The sequence below is a fragment of the Muntiacus reevesi genome, chromosome 14 (genome assembly GCF_963930625.1).
Source record: "Muntiacus reevesi chromosome 14, mMunRee1.1, whole genome shotgun sequence".
NCBI classification, from domain to species: Eukaryota; Metazoa; Chordata; class Mammalia; order Artiodactyla; family Cervidae; genus Muntiacus; species Muntiacus reevesi.
In genome coordinates this window covers 58,348,201-58,374,262 of record NC_089262.1, presented here as the reverse complement: position 1 = coordinate 58,374,262, position 26,062 = coordinate 58,348,201, and the positions used below count along the sequence as shown (strand labels likewise).

At 39.2% G+C, this 26,062-nt stretch overlaps 1 protein-coding gene and 1 pseudogene across 1 annotated transcript in view; one reads left to right on the top strand and one right to left on the bottom strand.

Moving 5' to 3' along the window:
- Positions 1-454: 454 nt before the first annotated feature.
- The window catches only part of MCCC2 (methylcrotonyl-CoA carboxylase subunit 2), an 80,593-nt gene continuing 54,985 nt past the window's right edge, over positions 455-26,062 (bottom strand). Inside the window, exons 9-17 of the mRNA XM_065905543.1 lie at positions 22,439-22,538; positions 22,235-22,330; positions 17,913-17,985; positions 14,709-14,785; positions 12,704-12,770; positions 8,794-8,950; positions 7,781-7,895; positions 5,924-6,009; positions 455-3,027 (exon numbers count right to left, since the gene is read on the bottom strand). Coding sequence (XP_065761615.1) covers positions 2,910-3,027; positions 5,924-6,009; positions 7,781-7,895; positions 8,794-8,950; positions 12,704-12,770; positions 14,709-14,785; positions 17,913-17,985; positions 22,235-22,330; positions 22,439-22,538 — 889 coding nt within the window. The 3' untranslated portion in view covers positions 455-2,909. The remainder of the gene's footprint in view (positions 3,028-5,923; positions 6,010-7,780; positions 7,896-8,793; positions 8,951-12,703; positions 12,771-14,708; positions 14,786-17,912; positions 17,986-22,234; positions 22,331-22,438; positions 22,539-26,062) is intronic.
- On the top strand, positions 20,345-20,821 carry LOC136146684 (large ribosomal subunit protein uL23 pseudogene; annotated as a pseudogene).

Here is a 26,062-nt window from a genome sequence, read left to right as displayed (position 1 = left end):
CACGGAGGGCAAGGAGAGAGGAGAGGCAGCCGCTCCAGACTGGGAAGAGGCGGGTTCATTGAGGCAGGAAACTCACAGACCCGCGTGGAGGCCGGACGGGAGAACCTCCCACCGCTCGCCAGCATCTTAGAAGTTATTGTACAGAGTCCTTATCTGAGTTCAGATCATGTGTTTGGGCCAGATGGTCTCGGCAACACCTTACTTTCTCCACGCTGCTTTTGGCCAACTATGGGAGTGGTGGGCGGTCGAGGGAGCGGGGAGGAGCCAATGATTGCCCTGTTCGAGGTCAGGGGTCAACTGGCGGTCTCCTCCTCCACAGGACCTCCTCAAACATTCATCTGAAAACCCAACTTACCTCTGAGTTGTGACCTTCTATCTGTACACATCTCAAAGAACTAAACTGACTTCAGATACACAATGCAGCCTAAACTGAACATCATGCACAAATGTTTGAAATATTAACTTTATTAGGAAAGCATTTCATAGTAGTATCAGATCATATAATCAGTCACTTCATTTTAAATACAATTAAAATACGAACTTTTCATTCATTTGACACATATCTGGGCACCTACCAGTACCAGGCATTGGGGACACAGGTCAAGCAGGAGGATCCCTGATCTTACGGTGCTTACATTCTAGCAGGAAGGCAATATTTTTTTTAAAATGCTTATATTTCTTATAAACATGTAAGTCAGAGGAAGAAAATGGTGTTCTATAAGAACACATAACAGGTGTCTAACCCAGCCCAGGGAAACCACAGAGATAAAAAGTGTTTCAGGAGAAGGGAGAAGAGTTCAGGCAGAGAGAACCTCATAGACTCTAAGAGAGGAAGGACTTTTTAGGTTCAAGGAACTGGAAGAAGTCTAGAATGGGAAAAGTGAAAAGAGGAGTCAAGGAGATGAGACTTAAGAAGTGATGATCAAGACCCATGGAGGTCATTAGGGGTTTGGCACTTCTAAGTGGAACCAGCGAAAGATGTGAGTAAGGAAGCAACATGACAGATGTGCACCTTAGAATGGCCATTCTAACTGCAGAGTGCTGCAGAGACTGGACTAGGGAAGACTGGATGCAGGGAGACTCCTTTTAAGCTCTGCAGTAAAGGACAAAACTAGTGGAGGAATTCAAGAGATGGTCAGGAGGCAAAATCAATTGAACATGAGGATCGAATTCTGATGTTCCCTAAACCTCTTTGACATAGAGGTCTGGAGCTCGGGGAGAGCTGTGTTAAGAACTGTCAACACAGGAATCATCCCCATGTGGATGGTCACTAAAGCCATAAGGCTGAAATGGCCAGAGAGCATACATGAAGCCATAAAAAACACATACATTTAAGAATGAGGAGGAAAAATATTCAGCCACAAAAAGAATAAAAGCTTGCCATTTGCAACAGCAACATACGAGTGGAACCCCGAGGTCACTATGCTAAGTGAAAAAGGTCAGAGAAAGAGGAACACCATACCTAAATAATATATGTAATCTAAACAACAAAACAAGCTTATACAGAACTGATTAGTGTTTGTGAGAAGGGAGGGGGTGGGGGTGGACAAAATGACTAAAGAGGGTCAAAAGGTAGCATAGGTCCAGCTATAAAATAAGTCAGTCCAGGGGATGTAATGTACAGCATGGGGACTACAGTTGATAAAGCTGTATTACATATTTGAAATTTGCTAAGCAAGTAAATCTTAAAAGTCCTCATCACAAGAAAAAAAAAGAAAGAAAAAATTTCCTAATTGTGCATGATGATGGATGATGATTAGACTTATGTTGGTGATCATTTTGTAGTGTACACAAATATCCCATCATTATGTTGTACACCTGAAATTAATATAATGTTACATTCAATTATATCTCAGTTTAAAAAAAGAAAAAGGAAATGTGCCAGGGGCAGGGAGAAGACAGAATGGGGAGCTATTATTTAATAACAGAGCTTCAATCTGGGATGATGAAAAGTGCTGGAGATGAATGGTGGTGATGATTACCAACAACGTGATGTGCTTAACATCACAGAACTGCACACTTAAAAATGGTTAAAATGGTAAACTTTATGTGAGGTGTGTTTTGCCACAATTAAAAGGAAAAAAGAGACACTTTTGTGCTATTTGTATCTTTCAGAGTAAGAATGTATTCACATATTGCTAATGAAAAATCAAGACAAATGGTGACGGGAAGGAGGAATGAGCACAGGCAGCCGGGCCTGCAGAGGAAACTGAACGAGGACCGGCAAGGAGGCTGGTAGGTTACAGCATGGAAGCCGGGAACAGCACTGCTGGAAGTGTCTGACCGATGTGAATGCCCCAGGGAACTGAATCAGGTAAGGCTGGAAAAAGACCCACTGCTTTCGGGAACATGGAGGTCAGTGGTGACCCTGGAGAGGGCTGCTGACAGTAGAAACTAGAGGCGAGAATGGGTCAGAAAACAGAACCCAGGGTGCAGACAGTCAGAAGTCTGATGCTATGGAGAGGAGGAGGATGGTGGCTGGAGGGAAAAGTAATAGATGCTTTTTTTTTTTTTTAGTACATTAAAATATCACCATGCATAATTAGCAAAGCAATCACTTCAGTGGAAATACAATTTTATGTTTAAAATATCTCAATAATACCTGGAATTTAAAGCTTACAGAACTTCTGATACTTCTTATGGCTTAGAAAGGATAACTCTAAATTATTTCCTTCCTTCTAAGCATGGCAGAGCTGAGCCATAGAAAGCTTTTTCTAAGAGAATTTACAAGGAATTGCACTTCATCAGATAAATATCTTCACTGATTTTTTTTTTTAAAGGTAGAAAAGTACAGTGCACTGTTAAAGCACTTTTACTATTAATAGACATGTTGAAAAAGTCTATAATTTTAAGGCTACAAATGTATTGATTTTCAGTACACGTCCAGTAGAAGATGCTTTATATTCCAATCACATCCTCAAGATGCCGAAGTTAGTCTTCTGGATGGGTGCATTGAGGGCAGCACTAAGACTGAGGCCCAGGACCAGCCTGGTGTCCACTGGATCGATAATCCCATCATCCCACAGCCTGAAAAAAGACCAAAAAGTGAGTGACTATGAATCCTGCACCAAACACCCAGGTATACTCACAATGCCTAAGAGTGCCAAGGAGGTCTTTCTGCAGGTAATATATGGATCCCCTGATGAGCTTCTGTGTATTATAATCTCACAATAGAAACCATGATCAAGAACAGGAGAGAGGAAGAAAAGAAAAATGACTTGTCTCAGGCCCCACAGAATGTCAACTTGAACTTGAGGCTTTAGGAGCAGCTTACTACAAGAAACCTCAAAATAAACCCTGGTTTTAAAATAATTTATTTCATGAAAAGCTTTCCCATCCCTCCTCTGCCCACACAAACATTCAAACCAAAATGATATATTACTGCTATTATTATGGAGATCCATATAAACCAAGCTAAGAGTCTCTAACCAAAGTCCCCACTGAAAAAGGTATAGTCCCCCAAACTCCTAAGAAACTATGAAAATTATTAAATAGACTTCAGTCCATTTTATTAATAAAATAAATATCTTCATATGTAGTTCTTTATTTTTTGCTACAATAGGAAAAGCAAGTAATGGTTTTAAACTGATTTCAGAAAAAATTTACAAGTAGGTATCCTAGTTTGCTATTCATGGCCAACCTCACATTTATACAGAATAATGAATAAGAAACAATATTTTTAAAGGTCATTAGTGTGTGTCAGGTTTGCTTTTTGTAAACAAACTGCCTTCAGTATCTAGACATAGCATCAATTATTAAACCATACTTACATTGACAGACCATGAATCAAATCTTTGCTCATAAAACATTCATAATAAGTACCCTAAAGTATCAACAGGCAATAAAAAAATTATTTTTGTAACCTGTTCAATTGATTATACACTCCCTCTGAAGCCTGCATGCCTATGTGCTCATTCATGTCCAACTGTTAGCAACAACATGGACTGCAACCCCCCGCCAGGCTCCTCTGTCCATGGAATTTTCCAGGCAAGAATACTGGAATGGGTTGCCACTTCCTTCTCCAGGGGATCTTCCCAAACCAGGGATTGAACCTGCGCCTCCTGCATTGGCAGGCAGATTCTTTACCACTACACCACCCGGGAAGCCCTTCTAGAACCTACAGCAGAGTAACATAGCAAGCACAATGATATCAAGGTTGCTCCAGGTCCTTAATCAAATGTCTGGATAAGTTTGGTTATAAAAACAACTGAGAAGAAGAAAATTGGTATGCTGTGCATGTAACATGTAAGGACTAAGAAAAACACAGGAGGTTACAGCACAGATGATGACAGAGCTCTCTGAAAAGACACACCGAGCCACATTAAAGCCTAAACAGACCAGGAAATTTATTATTAAACAGATTTATCAAACTGAAGGAAGGTGCCATAAGCTGGCTTAAAAATCCTTTCATCTTTGAAACAAAGTTGGTATATTCATGCCACCAATTGTTTTAACAGAGTAAACATCTACAAATTAACAGAAAAACCTTAGTCTTTCAGTATGAAATCCCAGAGATAAGTCTAACTGGGTCATATGCTCTCCTGCCTTGAATATACTCCATTAATAATAACATAAGTATGAAAAAAATGAGGGATTCAGTCTAGCTAGGGATGAAAAATTAATGGCTCACACAAAATATGCTATTTTTCAAAGTTTAATATTCCAATTGTCCTTGTGAATTTCAAAGTCTTATGTACAAGCAAAGTTACAGGTGAACTTATAATGTATACTTTCTCTTTAACTTTTTATATGATTTTCTATTCCCTCTTAGTTTCTACTGGCTACTACGTAAGCCTGTTTCAGCGAGGGCAAAAAGGAACATACAATTTCTCAGACCAAAGACTATATAAAATATTCTGTTCTTAATTAAGTGAATCAATGACCAGCCACAACAAAATACACTTGGACACTTGCTTTCAGAAATACATATTAACAAGAAGAGAAACAGGTTTTTCCAAAATCCCAAATGGTATTAATTTAAAATTGTGAATGCTCTGGGAGGTAAGTATGTTCAGTCATTGCAGCTGCCCAACACCAGGAGCAGAGTCTGCCACAAAAGATGCATTCAAGGGACTGACATGGATTCTAACTTTTGATTTTCCTTTCTCCCTTCTCTCTGATTTCTCCAGTAAATGACACAAATCACAGCATAATCTAATTTTAAAAGACACAAATAGTTATTTTCTTTTTTCCATCTGCCCAAAGGATAAAAGGAAGACATGAAGCTTAAATTATCCTTCAGAATGCAGAACATTAAAGCTGTGGAAAGAGAGGTCGGAAAGCACACACATGTCTCCAATGGGGACAGCTGGGATAATTTATTACCTCATTTAAGTGGTGTAAGAAACAAACAGAATAAGAACCATAATGGTAAGTGAGGTAATTGCTTAATGTTGACACGTGGACCCTGGCTGTGAATAATCACCTTGTGAACACACCAGACTCACTTGTTAAGTGTCACTAAGTGTTTGACCATTTTCATGTTTAAATGGGGTAAGAGCAAAATAATCAGAGAGGGGGTTGACAGGGATTCATGTGTCTGAGCAAAAATTATTGCAGAACTAATTCCTGAAAGTGACACAGCCAGGATGATAACTCAACTTCCCAGCCCAGTGTGGTCCACCTCTGGCCCCAGTGTGGTCCAGGCCCTGGACCACTCAACTAGGAGTGGGCTAAGGGAAGAGGCAGGGAGAGTGGCAGGATCGAACCAACAGGGATGGATCCAAAGCCCGGCCTGGAAGAAGAGCCAGCATTTCAGCAGCAGGCATTTCCATCATAGAAACAACAGTACAAAATTGTGTCCAAAAGTTATTTTTTGGTTCCCAAGAGGGCTAGATGATGCCAACTGCTCAGATCTCATAAAGCTATTGCTCTGACTGTCAAGATGTGCCCATCAAAGAGTGGGTTATTCTCTGGCTCCCACCTTGCACTGGAATAGTAAGGGTTTCCTTCCTCTTCAAACCTCTTAATGATGGGCTCTTTTAAAGCTGCTTCATCAGCACTGGAGAACTGAAAGAAAAGGGATCATGAGTAAGTCCTCCTGCAGGGGAACGACGGGTCCACTCAAGAGAACCTCAAGGGAAAAGGGGGCAACAGATTTCATGAATGACAGTGTTAGAACCAAAATCTGAACAGTGAGGTGTAGATTACGTGTGATGCTTTAACATATATGATCTCACCTGCGACGTGAGTATCTAATAAATTAGTGCAGTTACATCTCTCTCATCAGAGCCAATATCCTGAAGTTGCTTAACATAAGGTCAACACCAAGGTTATCACGTATTTCAGCAGGGTAGAGCAACTGGATGTGAATCATACAACATAACAAAAGGGCTATATTACATTTAACAGCTTCTGTTTAAGGAGGTGGAGAAGGTGGGGATTTTCATTCAAAATAGCCAAAATTTTAAAGATTTTAAAGTTTAAAGGGATAAGACAATAAACCACATTTTAAATAATCTCTGCAATTTTCTAGATAGCTGAGATTTTTCTATAATTAACATTTAAGGGCTTGCCCATCCATACTGCCAGAAACAAGTGATAATTAATTCGAACTGCAAACTCTTTATGCAACTTAATTTTGAAATCCTGAAATGTATTTTCAACTTAAAGATTTTTTTTTCAAATAAATCCAAGCTTTTCTTATGTACTTTCATTGGTTAATGTCATTTATAACTCAAGAATTTAATGGGAAAACCACTAAAATCCTACAGTTTCCTTTAACACATAAAAATAGATGAATTCATATATCTGTATACCAAATTAATCAAATGACTATTTAATAAGGTATCACTGTGCTGGGCTAGCATTTAAGACATGTCTTCAAAACATCAGGTAGAATTTCATAGACCCCACTCCTCCATGTCCTCTGCACACACAAAAGTGAGGCTTTCCTTTGCTTGGATATTAGTCAGCACTAAAGTGAACCTGAAACCTCAATTCTGCAGAATTCCTGTCACTTGGGATGAGAGGCGTGGATGAGATGCATTCAGGGAGGCAGGAACCACCCTCTGGCTTTAGACTATCCTCACTCCACACACCAGGCAGTTGACCAGATGATCAATCTCTTAATGACAGCACTGAGAGCCTGGAAAGGCAGTGCCTCCTCTGTGCTGTGCCTTACTGTGATGAAACAGGGCATCTAAGCAACTTCAGGAGCATTCACCAATCACGAAGTAGTTGTAAGTGATAATAAACTATAATGCACAATTTCAGATGAATCTCTAACAGACACAAACAAAAGACTCTATCTAAAAGCAGTCATTTGCTGATCTGCCTTTCGTTAAGCTTCCAGGGTCCTTTCCAGCCTTCTTCATCGATACTTTCACAATGTAATAATGGTATTCAATTCTCATTATAGGACAGGGCCTCCCACTCAAGGTATCCTGAACAACAATCTACAAGTAAAATAGGAAACAAAATTCTGCGGCTTTAGATCATAAAACCAAAGATGTAAGTCAGGTTTATTTAAATCTCTTTCACTGCAAATAACTAAGAATCAACACCTTTATGCCTCAGGCACTCACAGGCAAGAGTTCTGAAGTGTTTTCTTAGAGATTCTAAAAAATGTATAAATTACTACCAAGAAGTTACTTCAAATAAATGGCTTTAAAAAGAGAGATGGAGAATGTGGAGGTCTAAGTTGCTAAAACAACTTCCAGGCCAGCATCTTCTAGATAAAGCCAGGCCCTGCATGTTGGAACCGTGTCCATGAACTTGGAGGGGTTCTGGGTGTCTGCTCCCCGGCTCCAGTGCTGGGGAAACTCAGACAGTAATTTACCTGTTTCCCTTCCCGCGCTCTTTGGTCCTTTGCTACTGTCGCCAACACATTAGCTGCCTGCTCTCCTCCCATAACTGAGATGCGAGCATTTGGCCACAAGTAGAGAAATCTTGGGCTATGCAGGGAGAAATGAAAGAATAATCAAATGAATTCACTCTACAACACAGAGATTTGCAGAGGCTCATGTTTACCTTTTAAATCAGTGGTTCTTCATTCTGGGCGCATGCTATAATTATCTGAAGATTAACAAAAACAAAAACAATGCCTAGAGCCTGCCGCAAGCTAATCTCCAGCAGTGGGGCTTCAGCATGGTAGAATTTTTAAGTTCTGTAGGTGATTCTAATGTCTGTTTTGATGAATTATATTTTTCCATTTTATTTCCATTTTATTTTATTATTCCAATTTATTGCCCAAATTTACAGGGCAAAAAATGTATTCAAAAGATCTTATTATTATGTGTAGTTATATGCCATTTTCATTCCTAAAATTGGTGATACATCACCTTCTCCCTTTATTTTTTAGTTTTAACAGGGGACTCTCAAGTTTGTAACCCTTTTAAACACAGCAAGTTTGGGCTTTCCTGATTCTATCTTTATAATTTTGTGCTTTATTATGTCCTGTCTCTATTTTTCTTGTTTTAATATCCTGCTCTTCTTTGAACTTCTTGGGCAAGCTGCTTGGCTCAGTGATTTTCAGCCTTACCTCTTTTCCAGTATATATATGTAAAGTCTACACACCTTCTTCAAAACAAGACTTTAGCTGCATCACACAAGTTATGATATGATATATAGTATTTTCATTATCAGCCATCTCAAAATATGTCCTAAATCCCACTTTGGATTTCTTCCATTAAATTTCATTTCACCCCTCCAGAGGATGCAAATTATGGCCTAATTGATTGGGATTTGTGAATGTCGTTTTATGTTTCAAATAAACTTGAAATAAACTAACCATTCATAATTATACCTGAAGTATGATTCATTCTTTCAGAGAAAGTCATGACAACCACCTACCTATACGCTCTGCCACACATCCCGTAGTTTCCAGCCCCGTAAGATCCCCCAATGATGACAGTTATCTTCGGCACGTTGGCACAAGCTACGGCAGTCACCATCTTGGCACCATCCTTGGCAATTCCTTCAGCTTCGTAGTCTCGACCAACCATAAATCCTACGAGGAGAGAACAGAAAGAGAGCCTCAGGGTGATGAGATTAATGTGCACGGTCATTTTCACCAAGGTACTGGAAGGACATCTTGTCAAACTATAGTATTTTACCAGAGGTCTCTCACCCTAATAAAATATTTATATGTGAAATACACCCCTTCCCAAGTTTATTTTTAAGGCTAAAATAAAATTTTCTCTTATCATTTAAAAAATTGCTTAAATGTTTCATCTGGATTACCACAGAAATCTTCAGACAAGATAACAATGCCACATATCTTCAAGAAATTAATCTCAAAACTACAGCTTGGTGAGGAAAGAACAGGACAAGGTAAGTTAAGGAAAAAGTACTGGGGCAAGTCCAATCGTGAAACTGCAGGTTTCAGGGCTCACTAACCTGGTTCACAACATAGATTATTCCTTCTGAAATGCTGCTTTAAAACTTTGAGGAAATAAAATTAATGCTTCAGAGAGATGCTCAGAGTCCCTGTCAGGGACTCAGTAGCAAGATAAAAGAATTCTCATTATCATTACAGGATCCCTCTACTTCTCCAAGCTCCCAGCTCTGCTGAAACTGATCTGCAGCCTCACTGGGCCTTCCAGGCCTTGGGGTCCTCTTCCTCTTCACCTTACAGACACCAAGTCAGGCTTCATCTGTCTCCCTCCCCATATGCAGATTCACATGCCTACTTGATAGCTGCTGTTCTTGCTCTGCACATCTCCTGCATTGGGTAATTCAATTCAACCACTTTTTCTGGATCACCTGTACTTGCTGTGGCTACAACAATACTGATACAACAACCCTTGCCCTCACCAGGAACCATCTGCTTCCTCTGGGTACCCACCCCAACCCTCTGAATTGGGCCCTCAGAACAGCTCAGAAACTCCTTTATTCATTTTAGCTTGACTCCATGTAACATTTCCACAATCAGTTCAGTTCAGTGGAGTCACTCAGTCGTGTCTGACTCTTTGCGACCCCATTAATCGCAGCATTCCAGGCCTCCCTGTCCATCACCAACTCCCGGAGTCCACTCAAACCCATGTCCATAGAGTCGGTGATACCATCAGGCAATCTCATCCTCTGTCGTCCCCTTCTCCTCCTGCCCCCAATCCCTCCCAGCATCAGGGTCTTTTCCAATGAGTCAACTCTTCGCATGAGGTGGTCAAAGTACTGGAGTTTCAGCTTCAGCATCAGTCCTTCCAATGAACACCCAGGACTGATCTCCTTTACGATGGACTGGTTGGATCTCCTTGCAGTTCAAGGGACTCTCAAGAGTCATCTCCAACACCACAGTGCAAAAGCATCAATTTTTCGGCACTCAGCTTTCTTCACAGTCCAACTCTCACATCCATACATGACTACTCGAAAAACCATAGTCTTGACCAGATGGGCCTTTGTTGGCAAAGTAATGTCTCTGCTTTTTAATATGCTGTCTAGGTTGGTCATAACTTTTCTTCCAAGGAGTAAGCGTCTTTTAATTTCATGGTTGCAATCACCATCTGTAGTGATTTTGGAGCCCCAAAAAATAAGATCTGACACTGTTTCCACTGTCTCCCCATCTATTTCCCATGAAGTGATGGGACCAGATGCCATGATCTTAGTTTTCTGAATGTTAAGCTTTAAGCCAACTTTTTCACTCTCCTCTTTCACTTTCATCAAGAGGCTTTTTAGTTCCTCTTCACTTTCGGCCATCAGGGTGGTGTCATCTGCATATCTGAGGTTATTGATATTTCTCCCGGCAATCTTGATTCCAGCTTGTGCTTCTTCCAGCCCAGCGTTTCTCATGATGTACTCTGCATATAAGTTAAATAAGCAGGGTGACAACATACAGCCTTGATGTACTTCTTTCCTGATTTGGAACCAGTCTGTTGTTCCATGTCCAGTTCTAACTGTTGTTTCCTGACCTGCATACAGGTTTCTCAAGAGGCAGGTCAGGTGGTCTGGGATTCCCATCTGTTTCAGAATTTTCCACAGTTTATTGTGATCCACACAGTCGAAGGCTTTGGTGTAGTCAATAAAGCAGAAATAGATGTTTTTCTGGAACTCTTGCTTTTTCGATGATCCAGAGGATATTGGCAATTTGATCTCTGGTTCCTCTGCCTTTTCTAAAACCAGCTTGAACATCTGGAAGTTCACGGTTCACATATTGCTGAAGCCTGGCTTGGAGAATTTTGAGCATTACTTTACTAGCGTGTAAGATGAGTGCAATTGTGCAGTAGTATGACCATTCTTTGGGATTGGAATGAAAACTGACCTTTTCCAGCCCTGTGGCCACTGCTGAGTTTTCTATCTCAAATATCGACTCTTTAAAAGTTCTCAGCCCCTACCCACCACTCCACCACCCGTCTCGTCCCTGTGAATGATTTTACCTTGAAAAAGAAGACAAGCCATTTCACCTGGCTTTCTGCAACCCTTCTTTCTCTCACCATAAAGAACAACATAATCATGCTGCCTTTCTTCCTTTACTCTCATCTCTTGGAAGAAATTAAAGTTACTCAAAGATTGTCCCTTTCTCTTCTCTCTGGGTGTTTTCTATTCCCACAGCTTTAAGTACCATCTCCATGGATGCCTCCATGTTCACCTCCAGCTAACACACCTGTGCTCAAGACTGTTCAACTGCCCACCACATATCTCCAAATGGATGTCACTCAGGTCCCTCAAATACAGTGTTGTAACCAAACTCTGCTCTCTGTCCCCAACACACCTAAAAATAAAATACAACAAAAATGTAAGAATCTTCCAAGCACACAGCTTAACTTACTGGTGGTTAATAAACAATGAATCATTATTAGAAACAACATCTCTGGACTAGCAAAGCTTCAGAAGACTTTCACGTGACCTCTTAGAAGGTCGGCCACACAGGGTCCTCTCCAGCCGCATCTGGATACAACTTCTCTCAAGAGTCATCTAACCAAGGATCTTCAACTCAAGTAAAGCCCTGCTAACTGTCAAAGGCCAAACTCCTTCTCATAAAGGCATGCCTGATCCCAGCAACTAAGGGGCCTCTCTTCCTTTGAACCTGAGATAACCATGCATGACTCAGAAGTAGAAAAAATTTCCAGCTAAGCTACATATTAGAGTGCTTCCTATATGTCAGACACCAGGCAACACACAAAAAGTATAAATAAGAAAGTCAGAGAATTCCAGGGAAAAGAACTTAAGAATCATAAGAGCCCTTAAAAAATCATTTTATCCACCTCATTATGATGATCTGTGGGTTATGACATCGGACAGGTTACATCGGTCATATTGTTCTTTGGAGTCAAAACTCCAATTCCAGACTTTGGTTCAGGATATGAGTGTCCATTTAAAAAACATGTTGCTTCAGGGAGAATTACACAATGAAAGATGAGGAAAAGGGAGGACCAGAGCATGTGCTTGAAATCTTTTAAGGGCAACCAAGTATGGGAAAGGGACCAGGGATCAGACAACATCCTCTGGCACTGATGACAGTGGGAATGGCTCAGAATACTGCTGCTTTCTGGGTGGGTGGGTGCAGATATGCAGGAGTAAAAGGAGGTCACTTGAATGTGGTGCATGAAACTCAAAAACTGCTTTGCTAAGAAATATGCATAAACTCCTCCAAATCTTTAAGATTCAAGAAGCATTAACCTTTGAAGATAATCTAGAGAGAGCAAGTCCAATCAAGTTTTCTGTTATGATCGAAGTGTTCTATGTTGGCACTGCCCAATATGTGAGACATGTTGGACAATGCAGCTCTGAAATAAATGCAACCAAACTAGTGAAACTATTTTCTTACCAGTAATATTTTGAAGGAAGAGCAGAGGAATATTCCTTTGGCAGCATAACTGGATAAAATGAGCCCCCTATAAGCAAGTAAAAGAAAAATCTTTTTAGAGGAGGTTAACAAATCTGTAATCACCATGCATCCTGCAAACACCACACTGGGGTCAAAGCAAGAGCACCCTCTGCTTGGCTAGTCTGACCTTACGGTAACAGCAATGGTAATACCACAGTGCAGACCCACTGTCAATGGAACACACGACTATGGTTTGCACTGAACCTGTGTTGCCCAGGCACCTGTGTGATCACTGGCATACAACCATACCACAACTCCTGTGTCAGAGACAACACCAATCACTAACATGCCAAACAACAAGGAAAACTTAAGGAACAGGGAAGAAAGAATTGCTTGTCAACGAGAATTTCTGAGTCTCATCATAAGGCATTCTCTGGTTCTCCACTTTTAAAAGGATTGAATATAAATCCTTCTGGGATATCTATGTTTTGATGATCATCTGAAATTCTTTCATGCACCACGGTTATAATAAAATTTATTTTTCCTACCAACGTGTTTCAAATAAATGGGATTTTAGATAAGTGCTAAAGACCCTTTAACCTTAAGCTAAGGAAATTAGTTAATGACACAAAAATATTCCTTTCCCTATTTTTCTAAAGATTATATGAGTAAAAGAACAAGTAAACCATTTGTTTCATGTTTTACTCTCTATTCACAGATGCCTTTAACTTAGCTGAAAATGCCTTGGCAAGTACAAGATGGCAAAGCAATTGCTCAACCTCAAATACGAGGATGAAGAAATCACACAGGCTTGTGCGGCTTAACTTCAACAAATGAAATGTCAGACTGGGGCCAAACACAGCTCTTCTCCTGGGCTTATCTGTGACAAGCCAGCAAATAAAACGAGGTGGAGTTTGCTGACCCCAGTCTGACATATTCTCTATTGAAATATGCATATTATACAGTCATTAAAAGTCAGTGTATTAGGAATATTTAGTATTTTAGGAAACACTCACTATACATACTATTAAATGAAAGCAAGCAAAGTCTCTATAAATGGCAGTACCCATTCTGGTTTCTGTTTTTTGTTTTTTAAAGAGAGGGAATTAAAAACAAAACTAAGGAATATAATAAAATGCTACTCTTGTTTCTGCTAAGAGTGTAGCTGACTTTTCTGTTCTTTATTTTTACTTTACTTTCATCTTATAAACACAGTGGGGAAATGACAATGAATACAGAATCCAGAAACCAACTTTACTGGTAAAACGTTCCACCAAAGACAAACTCTTCCTAATTAGTGTATGAAAGTGCTTAATTGCCTCAGTAAGAGACGCTTCACCTTATTATTTATCTACCTTATGAAGAGGAAAAACAAAACACTAAACATTTTTATTTTCTTAAGAAAACATCTTATCAAACAAGTACATGAATTACATTTATCCAAGTTTAGGTAAATAATGAAACAGTGATGTATGAAACTGAATACTGAACCAAAAAGGTATTCATTAATTTCCTCTCTTAAAACCAGAGCTTCAGTAACACTTCTCACTATCTTCCTGTTTCCAAAAAGTGAAAATATAATCAGGTTAAAATGATGACAGGATAGAATAGAGCAGATCACGTCTCAGAACTATAACAACAGTATTAATAGCTCTGAATCCCTCAAGTGCATGAAATACTATCAAGACAAGTATTTCCATATTCTTAGAATATATACACACAATCCATAGCAGTTATAATTCGAGTATTAGAACTTTCCTAAAACAGTCATTTGTATCTTAAGAGTGCTCAAGACAGTTCATCATGTTTATGTAAACCTTCATAAAGCTGTCTCAAACAAATATGCACACACATACATCATCACATGCTCACATACACACAGTGTTGTGTTTGCTAAGGCATCTGGTTAAATATTTGAAAGCTTTCAAGCAATAAATTTTCACTCATTACTTAATATGTTTAAATTAAAACATGAAAACCTTGGAACATTTTTAACAGTACTTGCCTTTTTTGCCGATTCAGAAAAGAGAACTCCATTGTTTCCAATGATACCTATTGGGTATCCAAATATTCTAGCAAATCCTCAAAAGAAAATAGAAAAAAAAAAGATGTATGTATTTCAGAGGGCTTTTAATTCACAACAAGCAGACATATTTATACATTGTTTAATTTCAAATCAATGTTTAAAATGTAGAGATTTCATCTATGGTACAAAACAGCTCAGGGCACGATTTATTTCTAAAGCACTAAAGTCTGGGATTTATGCTTTCTTGAAAGGGTTGTGTCACATGTAAAGTAAATTACCCACTTGTCTGATCGACAGGTTTGGTTAGATGATTGGGTCCGTGTGTCATCCATTCACTCACATAACTGTATGTAAGAGCAGGTACTATGTACCAGACACAGAGAGTATTCTGAACCAGAATAAGTCAGAGACATGGATCCCTTAAAAGGTCAATGTCCAGAGTTATCAGCCAGTTTCAAGTGACCAGCTTGCCTTAAAATACCTGTGTTAATGATATCCCTTTGAAATGAAGGGGATAAACTCAGCAAAGACAAATCTTTTCAAAAAGCAGGAACGATCAAGCCTGGTGGTAACCGAGCTGAAGGTAAGAAATACAGTTAAACTTAGAAGAATGTATCGCCCCACTTTCCTTTCCTCTCTGCTTGCATCTTTTTCTTCCTCCCTTTCACAAGCTTTGTTTTTGTCTCACCACCACTTCCACTACCACTCCAAATACCCACTACACACACATACACACACATACCAGAAGTAAGAGAGAAGAAAAATGGTGAAGAAAACCCTGTTATTTTGAGAAGTAGATACTTTAGGTGATTCTAGGATGCTATTTTGTAAATGTGAAGGATGTGACTAGAGACATTTCTAAACCTACTGGAATATAAACAGGTGTCAAGTAGCTGGAAGCCAAGTATCAACAAACTGGGCTTGTGAGAGTGGGTCACAGGAAGTATGCTACCAGTTCCTGGACCAGGCTCCGTCTCCAAGCTCAAGCTGGACAGGCTGCCACTAAGACCCCCAGTGCAGGGGGACCAACATAAAGCAGGTGCTCAAAAGGTGAATGGATAAGAGAGAATGTCAACCTTAATTTATTTTTGTTCTTTTCTCTGGCTTTGCCTTGATTTGTTTTTAAAAATTCTTATGGCTATTTAAGAATAACCAACAGAGAATAAGATGGTTGGATGGCCACCTACTCAATGGACATCAGTCTGAGCAAGCTCCAGGAGTTGGTGATGGGCAGGAAGCCTGGTGTGCTGCAGTCCATGGGGCCACAAAGAGTCAGACACGACTGAGTGACTGAAGTGAACTGATGGCTATTTAATGTGATAAAATGAAACACTGATTTGATGTCATCTATATTTCTCCTGGCCTTTCAGACTAAAATCCCAGCCAAAACCCTATGCTGCACCCCCTAAATGGCACTGCCACTTACAGAGGCAGTTCAGAGAGGGGCAAACTTGCCCAGAGCTCTAGCAGTCCACTCTGAGTCCTGGCCTGTCCCACAGAAAGAGCTGGGAATCTGGCCACTGTCTCAGCAGTAAGGTGCCAATCCTGAAGGTGTTCTGCCCTGTTAACTATTGAGACTTTCCATCCATCCTTAGTTCTGTTGAGTAGGCGCATCCCTCGCTACACTAGGGTCACCCACGCATGAAGGGAACATCTTCACCAACTTCCTATGGGTCAAACAAAACAGTGAAATGTCTATGAAACCCCTCTGGTTAAGTGCAGGGGCAGGAGGAAAGCTGTAAGAACCGCCAACAGCACCAGATCCTTGGAGAAATCTGTTCTCCCTCCTTGTTCCCACTCACGCCCCCTCCCCTCTCATTCCCCACCTCATCCTCTCTCCCTCCTCCTTCACCCGCTCATTCCCTCCTCCCCCCACCTCTCATTCCTCACTTCTTCCTCTCACTCCTCTCCCCTCCCCTCAATTTTATTTGAATTCCAATACAGACTAAAAGAAATGGAGGAAAGTGGATATAACCCTGGTATTTTAGGGGGCAAAGGTACCATAAATCTTTTAGCAAGTCCAGGGCAAATACATAAAAAGAGATGACAAAGACAGCCCATCCATCTTCAAGAAAGAAGCTGAAACAGTTCTGACTTGTTTTAAACTGCTGCCCAATGAGGGTTACATCCTGAGCTATTTGGTGACAAATCCTGTCTATATATCAAACAAAAGGCTCTTAATCACTTAAACACCTACATACAAACATATAAATTCCACTCCCAGTATGAACCCTTCTCTTGCTCATAAATCAGAACAGAAGAAAGTGCTGTGACTTATCCTTAAACCTCAATGTATATTTGCAATTTGGATTTTTGCAGCTTCTTGTTATCTCTACTCTGATATGTTATCTTCAGATTAACTACTACATTTTGGAGCTTCTACAAGACCAAATAAAATGCCTAAATTTGTTTTGCTGTTTGTCCAAGACAGATTATTATGGATCTGGTATCTATGTCTCAAATATTTATGTTATCTTCAGATTAACTACTACATTTTGGAGCTTCTACAAGACCAAATAAAATGCCTAAATTTGTTTTGCTGTTTGTCCAAGACAGATTATTATGGATCTGGTATCTATGTCTCAAATATTTTTTTTTCCAAAGGCCTACAAACAACACTTTAGGTAAATGAATTAACTTTTATAAATATTCTTATTTTGCTTTTTCAGACTTGATATTCTGTCCTGTATTCTCAGTCTAGTATTTGTGTGCATCAACATAAGATCTACACAGAGACAGTGAGAAGGTTTAACTCAGTCTACAGTTTTCTGGGAAACTAAAACATCACATGAAACTTCACAGTTGAATTGAAGACTACAGAATGAAGAAGACCATGCTGAAATTTTCAAAATAATTATAGCTATCCAGAGAAATAAAAAGAACTACAAATATTTTGTTAATTTTATGATGAGAAGAACCTTTTTATACAGCTAAGGCCACAAAGTCACAGAATAAGGGCCTGGACCATAGGACTTTGCCCTCATGATTTTCAACTCTGGATCCATAAAGCCATTCAATTGCAAATGATCCTTACAAAACACTTCCTCTTGAATACTGACTCACACATTTGTACTGCTCTAAATAACAAAGCTCATGCCAAGCGCATCAGAGGCATGAGACAAGAGATCATTTGTTTTCAAAGCATCATAAAATGTTCACATTTTCAATTCTTCATCTTTATACCTGTAACTAATGTGTCTCCATATAAGGCTTTGAACTCATTGAACCTGCTTCCATCCACGATTCTAGCAATGACCTAAGAGGAAAAAATAACAATGTCCCTGAGAAATTTTATTATAAAAGGCTTTCTGCATTCAAATTATTCATAAGGAAAACAAATTCTTAATGAAGTTGTCACTTTTGCAAAATTTCACCCTGTTCAGAAAATCTCAGTAGAATTTCACTTGACTTGTATGGTTAATGCCCTGAAGTCATTCTGAGTCCTGATATTACACTTCACTATAAAAGCAACAGTACCACATGGCCAACCTGGACCAACCCAGGTTGGTTTGTGACCAACCTAGATAGCATATTAAAAAGCAGAGACATTACTTGGCTGACAAAGGTCCATCTAGTCAAAGGTATGGTTTTTCCAGTAGGCATGTACGGATGTGAGAGTTGGACTATGAGGAAAGTTGAGTGCTGAAGAACTGATGCTTTTGAACTGTGGTGTTGGAGAAAACTTGAGAGTCCCTTGGACTGCAAGGAGATCCAACTAGTAAATCCTAAAGGAAATCAGTCCTGAATATTCATTGGAAGGACTGATGCTGAAGCTGAAACTCCAATACTTTGGCCACCTGATGGTAAGAACTGACTCATTGGAAAAGACCCTGATGCTCGGAAAGATTGAAGGCGAGAGGAGAAGGGAAAGACAGAGGATGAGATGGTTGGATGGCATCACCAGACGTGAGCTCATGGACATGAGCTTGAGGAAGCTCCAGGAGTTGGTGATGGACAGGGAAGCCTGGTGTGCTGCAGTCCATGGGGTTGCAAAGAGTCAGACATGAATGAGTGACTGAACTGAACTGAATCACATGGCATCCTCCAAGGGCTGAGAAGGAGAGAAGTAGAGACTATAAGGGCTGGTTATTGGACTCAGAGCTTCAAGGTCTGTCAAATGTATTAGCTGAGGGCCAGGGATTCAATCAGAAAGCAAGAACCCACTGCATAGAACAGGGAAGCATACTCAATATTTTGTAATAACCTAAAGGGCAAAGAATCTGAAAAAGAATATATGTGTGTACACACACACGCATATGCATATTTTACATATATGTAAAACTGAATCACTATACTGTACACCTAAAACTAACACAACATTGTAAATCAACTATACTTCAATTAAGAGACTGCATTAAAATAAAAAGAAGAAAGAAAGAAAGGTCCAGCCTTAGAGTCAGAAGACTTAGGCTCCAACCTAAGGTATCACATATAATTTGTGGGTCATCTGTGTGCCCTGGAGTAAGTCAATTAGCCCCTCTGAGTCTCAGTTCCCACTTCTGCAGACACGGAACAAAGTTGTGAAGATGTGATGAACTAGTGACAAAGGAATCTAAGAAAATAATGCTGAGATGAAGAACCAGCTCTGACTCCCAACGTCTCCCAGCTCCATCACTGAGCAACTGGAGTCATAGGCTAGTTACCTAAAATCCTCGAAACCTCAGCTTCCTCATCTGTTTAATAATAATAATACTTAAGTGCTAATAATAAAGCACACTGCCTGGCACTCCCTGAAAGGCAGCTGCTATTAAGTCTTCAATAAAGGTTCACTGATTCTGAATCTGACAGGTATTTCTACATACACACATGTACATATACATGTAATTAATCTATAGAAATCAAAGTTACCAGATAATCCTCAGTGCTCAGCATTAAACATCAGGACTATTTCAAAGTGTTCTAAACCTGAAGCATATTCCAAATCTTTTCAGAACCTATTTTAGATGCTATGCATCATTTTTTCAGTCCAATTCAAACCTCCTTTTCCCTGCTTACCATGTCAATCAAAGACGTATTTTACAAGATGCAAAGGCTGAAAAGTGAGTGAATAACTTACTCTGAATTATGTTTTAGTTATTTTCCTTAAAAGGTCCAATAATATAATGGGGACATAACAGTTGTCTAAGTGCTATGGAGCTCTAAAATTACACCTTTTGAAAAACAAACATATGACAATGACCATTCTTCCATACAAAAGTAAAATCACTCAAGGTCAGAGAAACCTGGGGCCACTTAACATGAAACTCCCTTCTATTTGCTTTATGGTGAAGCTCATTCAACTACATAAAATATACTAACTCATCTTCCCAAAGAAGTAAACTTTAGGAAGCAGACATATCACATGATATTGTTCCTATTTGTGGGAGTGGAAATCAGTGCTCAGAGGTTCAATCCCAAGACCACTGACTAGGGAAACAAGGGCCAGAACTGGGTTTTTCAATTATACCCCAATGCAGTCCCACAGCTCCATATGCTAATAAGATCTCCAAACAAGGCTTATTTGCTATTACAGAAAAATATAATAAATTATCATCACAGTGATGAACATGAATAAGCTAGGATACAATTTAAGAAGGCAGAAGTCTATCTTTATAAAAAGATACCAGTTGCTTTTCATGAAGATGGCGCCGAAGGCGAAGAAGGAAGCCCCTGCCCCTCCTAAACCTGAAGCCAAAGCAAAGGCTTTGAAGGCCAAGAAAGCAGTGTTGAAAGGTGTCCACAGCCACAAGAAAAAGAAGATCTGGACGTCACCCACCTTCCGGTGGCCCAAAACACTGCGACTCAGGAGGCAGCCCAAATATACTCGGAAGAGCGCCCCCAGGAGAAACAAACTTGACCACTATGCCATCATCAAATTCCCCCTCACCACCGAGTCAGCCATGAAGAAAATAGAAGTCAACAAGACACTGGTATTCATTGTGGATGTCAAGGCCAACAAGCACCAAATTAAACAGGCTGTGAAGAAGCTCTATGACATTGACGTGGCTAAGGTCAATATTCTGATCAGGCCTGATGGAGAGAAGAAGGTATATGTTCGACTGGCTCCTGACTATGATGCTTTGGATGTTGCCAACAAAATTGGGATCATCTAAACTGAGTTCAGCTGGCTAATTCCAAATATAAAAGTTTTCACTATGTAAACAAACAAACAAACAAAAAAAAGATACCAATTAAGATGAAATTGAAATACTGTTTTAAAAAAAGAAAGTTTAACTACCACGAAGGCATGGATTTGCATCTATGTTGCTTATTTCTCTACCCCTGGATCCTGAAATAACATCTTCACAGAAAAAGCATGCAATAAATACTGTCAAATATATGAAAAAAGTGATTATGCTTGAAAGAATGAATCCTTAGCCATCTAGAAAACTTAACTATTAGAACAACTCATTTTTCAGGGACATCATCCCTGTAAGTACCATTTTTTCTCTATGCCTGTAATTAACTGAGAAGTCAAACTGAAAACCTAATTTTAAAATGTATAGTTAACTAAGTTACCTTGCCAAAGTGAAGTACCAGCTGAAGCTCCAGTAAAATCCAGGATTTAAGACTCTCTAACAATAATAGGGTATTTCCTAAATAAATAATTGCTCACATCCATAAGTTGGATATTACATTCATCAATTCATCCAAAAATATATTTACTTAGTGCCTGCCATGTCACCAAGTACTAGTATAAGAATGAGGACCTAGCTACAAAAAAAATATTTCATGAAGAACTTTTAAGTAACGGGGAAATGTTTATAATTTAAGCATTGATTTCCACTCCTAGCATATATGCATAAACTATCTGAACTACATAAAAATGTATACACACACATTAAGCCAAAATACCAAAATATTGGCTGCTTTCTCTAGATGGTGGAATTATAAGCAATTTTTGTTTTTCTGTATTTTCTATATTTTTCACAATTAGCACATAATAGTTTTATAGTCAAGGGGAAACATAACAAAATATTAAAGGCACAGAATCTGATATTAGGACAATTTCCTAATTTAAAAAGCATTCTGCCAGAAAAGATTACATGCTGTATGGAAGCACTAAAAACTGCCAACCTAGACCATGGAAGACAATCTGTAACCATAGCAACATCTTCAGCTGTAATCAAAAGTCTAATCCTTTGTTCATGGCCTATTGATCTAAAAGGGTATGTTTTTTCTTTCAACGACTTATTGACATTCCATCCATTTCCCAAAATAAGAACCCAAAAAAGAAATAGCTGGAAATTATAATGTCCTGCATCTTTCCCCATGTCCACAGGAATACAGAGCACTAAATATGAACAAGGCAATCTTAGGCATCGTGCAGTGAAAACTTGCTGATAATTAAGAGGTGTTCCCCCTTTTTTCTTCTAGTAAGATATCTTTCCCTTTTATGTCCCATATATAAAACAGACTTCAGCTTTGAAAACGGATACATACAACTTACTAATTCACACAAAGTTTAAACACATGCCTTAAACTATGACAGCATAGCTTATAGCTCACAGTTCCACTTTACACACCTCTCGGACATCAAAGTTCCTCTTAAGGTTGGCACCAACTATTCCATACAATTCATCAGCAGGAAATAAAGGATCTTCAAAAGGTTCAGTGGTAACCTGCAGAAATACAGAATGATAACATTAGCATGTTTAAAGATATTATTTTAAGGTGATATAAGCCAAAATGCAGAAAAATTAAAAAATATAAGAACAAATTCAACTCACGTCCATTTTCTTCTGATAATTTAGACTCCTCACAATCTTCCTAGCTAAGTGAAGGGCATGATTATCATCCAAAGCGTAGTAGTCACTTACTCCAGACTTTCTACAGAGTAAAGCACACTAAAATAATCAGAACAGGGAAAAGGAAAATAATTAAATATCTTAAACCCCAAAAATCTTCTCTCATCTAAGGATGACATCTTTTTGCTCCTAAAACACTTTAATAACTGTCATATAATTTGATCTTCATAACGTCCATGGCAAAACAGTATTATTAATCTTGATTTACAAACAGGAAAAACTGAGGTACCCAGAAGTTATATACCTTGCCCTAGGACCACCAGTAGCTGCATAAGAATCCTTATATTCTTATAAGGATTCTTATATTTCTCATATTTTATATTTCTCATATTTTATATATAAGAATATCTCATATTCTTATATTTCTCATATATATTCTTATATTTCTCAATCCTGACTTTCTTCTAGTAGACCACAGGGCCTTACTGACAAAAACTTCTATTTGATGCTCATCCCATACACCGCAGATAAAATTGCAGATGATAAATTTGAACCTCAGCTGGCCCACTTTCATGATGCAGTTGGTAACGACAACTGCTTATACCTCATTGAGGTACAAACTTTGTACCTTCATCAACTGTGAAGATGATCACAACTTCATCATCGTCATCAACTGTGAAGGTGCCAACTGTGACTTCTCATTTCTGAGGCCTCCCTTATCAAGTTACATCACCAGAGCAAGCTGTCACAGGTAGCACGCACAAAGGTTTGAAGACACTGTCCCTCAGATCAATGGTGAAAATGGGCACTGATAACGTGGAACTGTGCTAAGCGCCATGGAAGTTCCTTCTCAATTTCAAGTTCAATGTGAATGAAGCATGGGCATACTCTGGTTCTTAGATGGCTTGCTATTTCACTTGTAGATGTATGGCTATGACTTTCTAATGAAATATTTTAAGAAGAACTATAGAGTCAGGCAAAAATATATACCTGAAAAGAATAGAATCTTAGTTTATTTTATGAGCAAAGATTTGGAGAAGGAAATGTCAACCCACTCCAGTATTACTGCCTGGAGAATTCCGTGGACTGAGGAGACTGGTGGGCTACTCCATAGGGTAGCAAAGAGTCAGACACAACTAAGCAACTAAACAACAACAAATGAGCAAAGACTAAGTTGCCATTGTCTAAATTTTGATGTCTTGTCTAAGCAAAAGACCAAATCCTTGGGAGATAGGTCCAGAATAGGACTCTCACAGTGGTTTCATGTCACCGTCCACTTTGGGCTTGGATGTTCCTCAATAAGAGCAGGGACCGTGTGTCCTCCAATACCTTTGCAAATGGTAGACCCTTCAGTTTCTTCAACTTAATAAGGCATTTTACAACTGACCGTATCTTTCAAACACTTCACACATAATATCAGCTGCATTTACTGACTTCTATCTACACTACAGTAACTCGGTAAGCAAAGAGAAATAGAAGAGATTGCTTCCCAATCAGTAAATATTTAAAATAAAATATCTTTTTAAAAACTGCCTAGTATTTACCAAAATAGTAGGAAAGAGGAACTTTTGATGAGACACTCTATTATGTAAAGCTTTGTGTCAAATTAACTACTAAGGATGACAAATCAGAGATGTACAAATATGTATTTATTTATAACAAGAGAGAGAACCAAAGCAACTTGTGACTAGTAAATTTTATGACACTGTTCCCAAAAAAGCCATTACCACCTAATCCACATGACTTTAAACAAGCTATTATTAATGATAATAGCTGGCAGTAATAGAGTGCTTAGTATGCCACAGACAGTGTGCTGTGAGGCAGAAGCAATTCACATCTCCATTTGACACATGAGGAAATGAGGCTCTGGGAAGTTTAGTAGTTTGTCTAGTCACAAGGGTAACAAGTAAGGCAAATGGAAGATGAATCCTAGAATCTACACCCCTAACTTTTTCACCTTTTGATTTTATATTGGAGTAGTGGATTAACAGGTTGTGTTAGTTTCAGGTATACAACAAAGTGACTCAGTTATACATATGTATGCATCAATTCTTTTTCAAATTCTTTTCCCATTTAGGTTGTTACATAACATCCAGCTGAGTTCCCTGTGCTACATAGTATATCCTTACTGGTTATCTATTTTAAATATGGTAGTGCGTGCATGTCAATCCCAAACTCCCTAACTGGACGCAAGCTAGCATATTTGCTCTGTAATTGTTTTTTAGTTCATTCATTTATCTGCCTAATTAAATTATAAATCCTTGAGGGCAGGGACTAGGCCTGAAATTCTTCTGCATTATTCATGACACTTGGTATAATTCATCCGTCCACAGTAAGTGCTCAGTGAGAAAGGAGTGAACAAAAAACTGAGGCAGAGATAGGTCCCTTAGCCAGCTCTTCAAAAGGCATAGCAGTGTTCTTTGACAGGAGAGTGGAAATGTACATATTTTTCTTCTTCCACTCACTAGACTGTTCCTACAGCCAGCTGCCTTCCTGGTTGCTAGTACTGCGGAGCAAAGAAAGGTTTACTGCGCCTCCCAGGCCACTGAAATCAGTGATTAAATCTACCTGCCATTCACGTCTGGGTTCTTTAAAGTCTAGTCCTGGGCCCTTTTCCTTATCTACATTCAGCTGAAGGTAGACTTGCCTAGTCCCATGGTTTAAATTCCACCTCTGTGCTGCTGGTTCTTAAGCACTGATCTGGGCTCCAGACACTTATAGTTAACTGCCTACTCAGCATCTCTACTTGGATGTCTGGAGCATCTCTAACTTAGCAACACTTGATCCTTCTGTTGCATCCCAACTCTGGTCCTCCTCCAGTCCTCCCAGACTCAGGGAATAAAACCATTTCATATCATCATCTTCCTTACCTCACTTTCCTGTGCCCCATATATGAAATCCATCAACAAATCCCTCAATGCTACCTCTAAAATAGAGTACAAATGTGATTACTCCCTTCCTACCTTCACTACCACCATAACCATTTAAGCCAGCAGCACCTATGCTGTTGATACAACCATCCAACTGGTCCCTCATATACTCTTGCCAAGCTACTAAGTAACCAGAGGGATTTGTCTAATGAAAGATTTGATAATAGCACATCTCTCCTTAATACTCTTCAATGATTTCCTAATTGCTCATAAGAATACTGATTCTTATGATGATAAACAATGATAATAATGGCAGTTAACATTTATAGGTACTTAGTTTAAAGTAGGTATTATTTCAAGCAATTTACACATAATATCTCATTTAATCCTCATGAAATTCTAGGAGGTAGATGGTGGTATTCTTACTCCTGAACTAATGGACCAACCAGTGATGTAATGGAGCTGGCTCATGCCTGACTCACAAGAGCCAATTATATGTATCTCTTCCTGATGCCATGATCAGTGGCGTCTCATTGGTAGCTTAAAATGAGGCATAGTGGGATAATTTATACCACAAATACAGATTGGCAGATGCCACAAAGCAGGAATACAGATTGGCAGATGCCACAAAGCAGGATATTTTCCCTTCTCAGAGAACAAGCTCAGTGTTTACCTCTTATTGAGCATTTAGCTAAGCTATTCCTCAGTATTCCATGCAGCCTGCAGGGACCTTGAA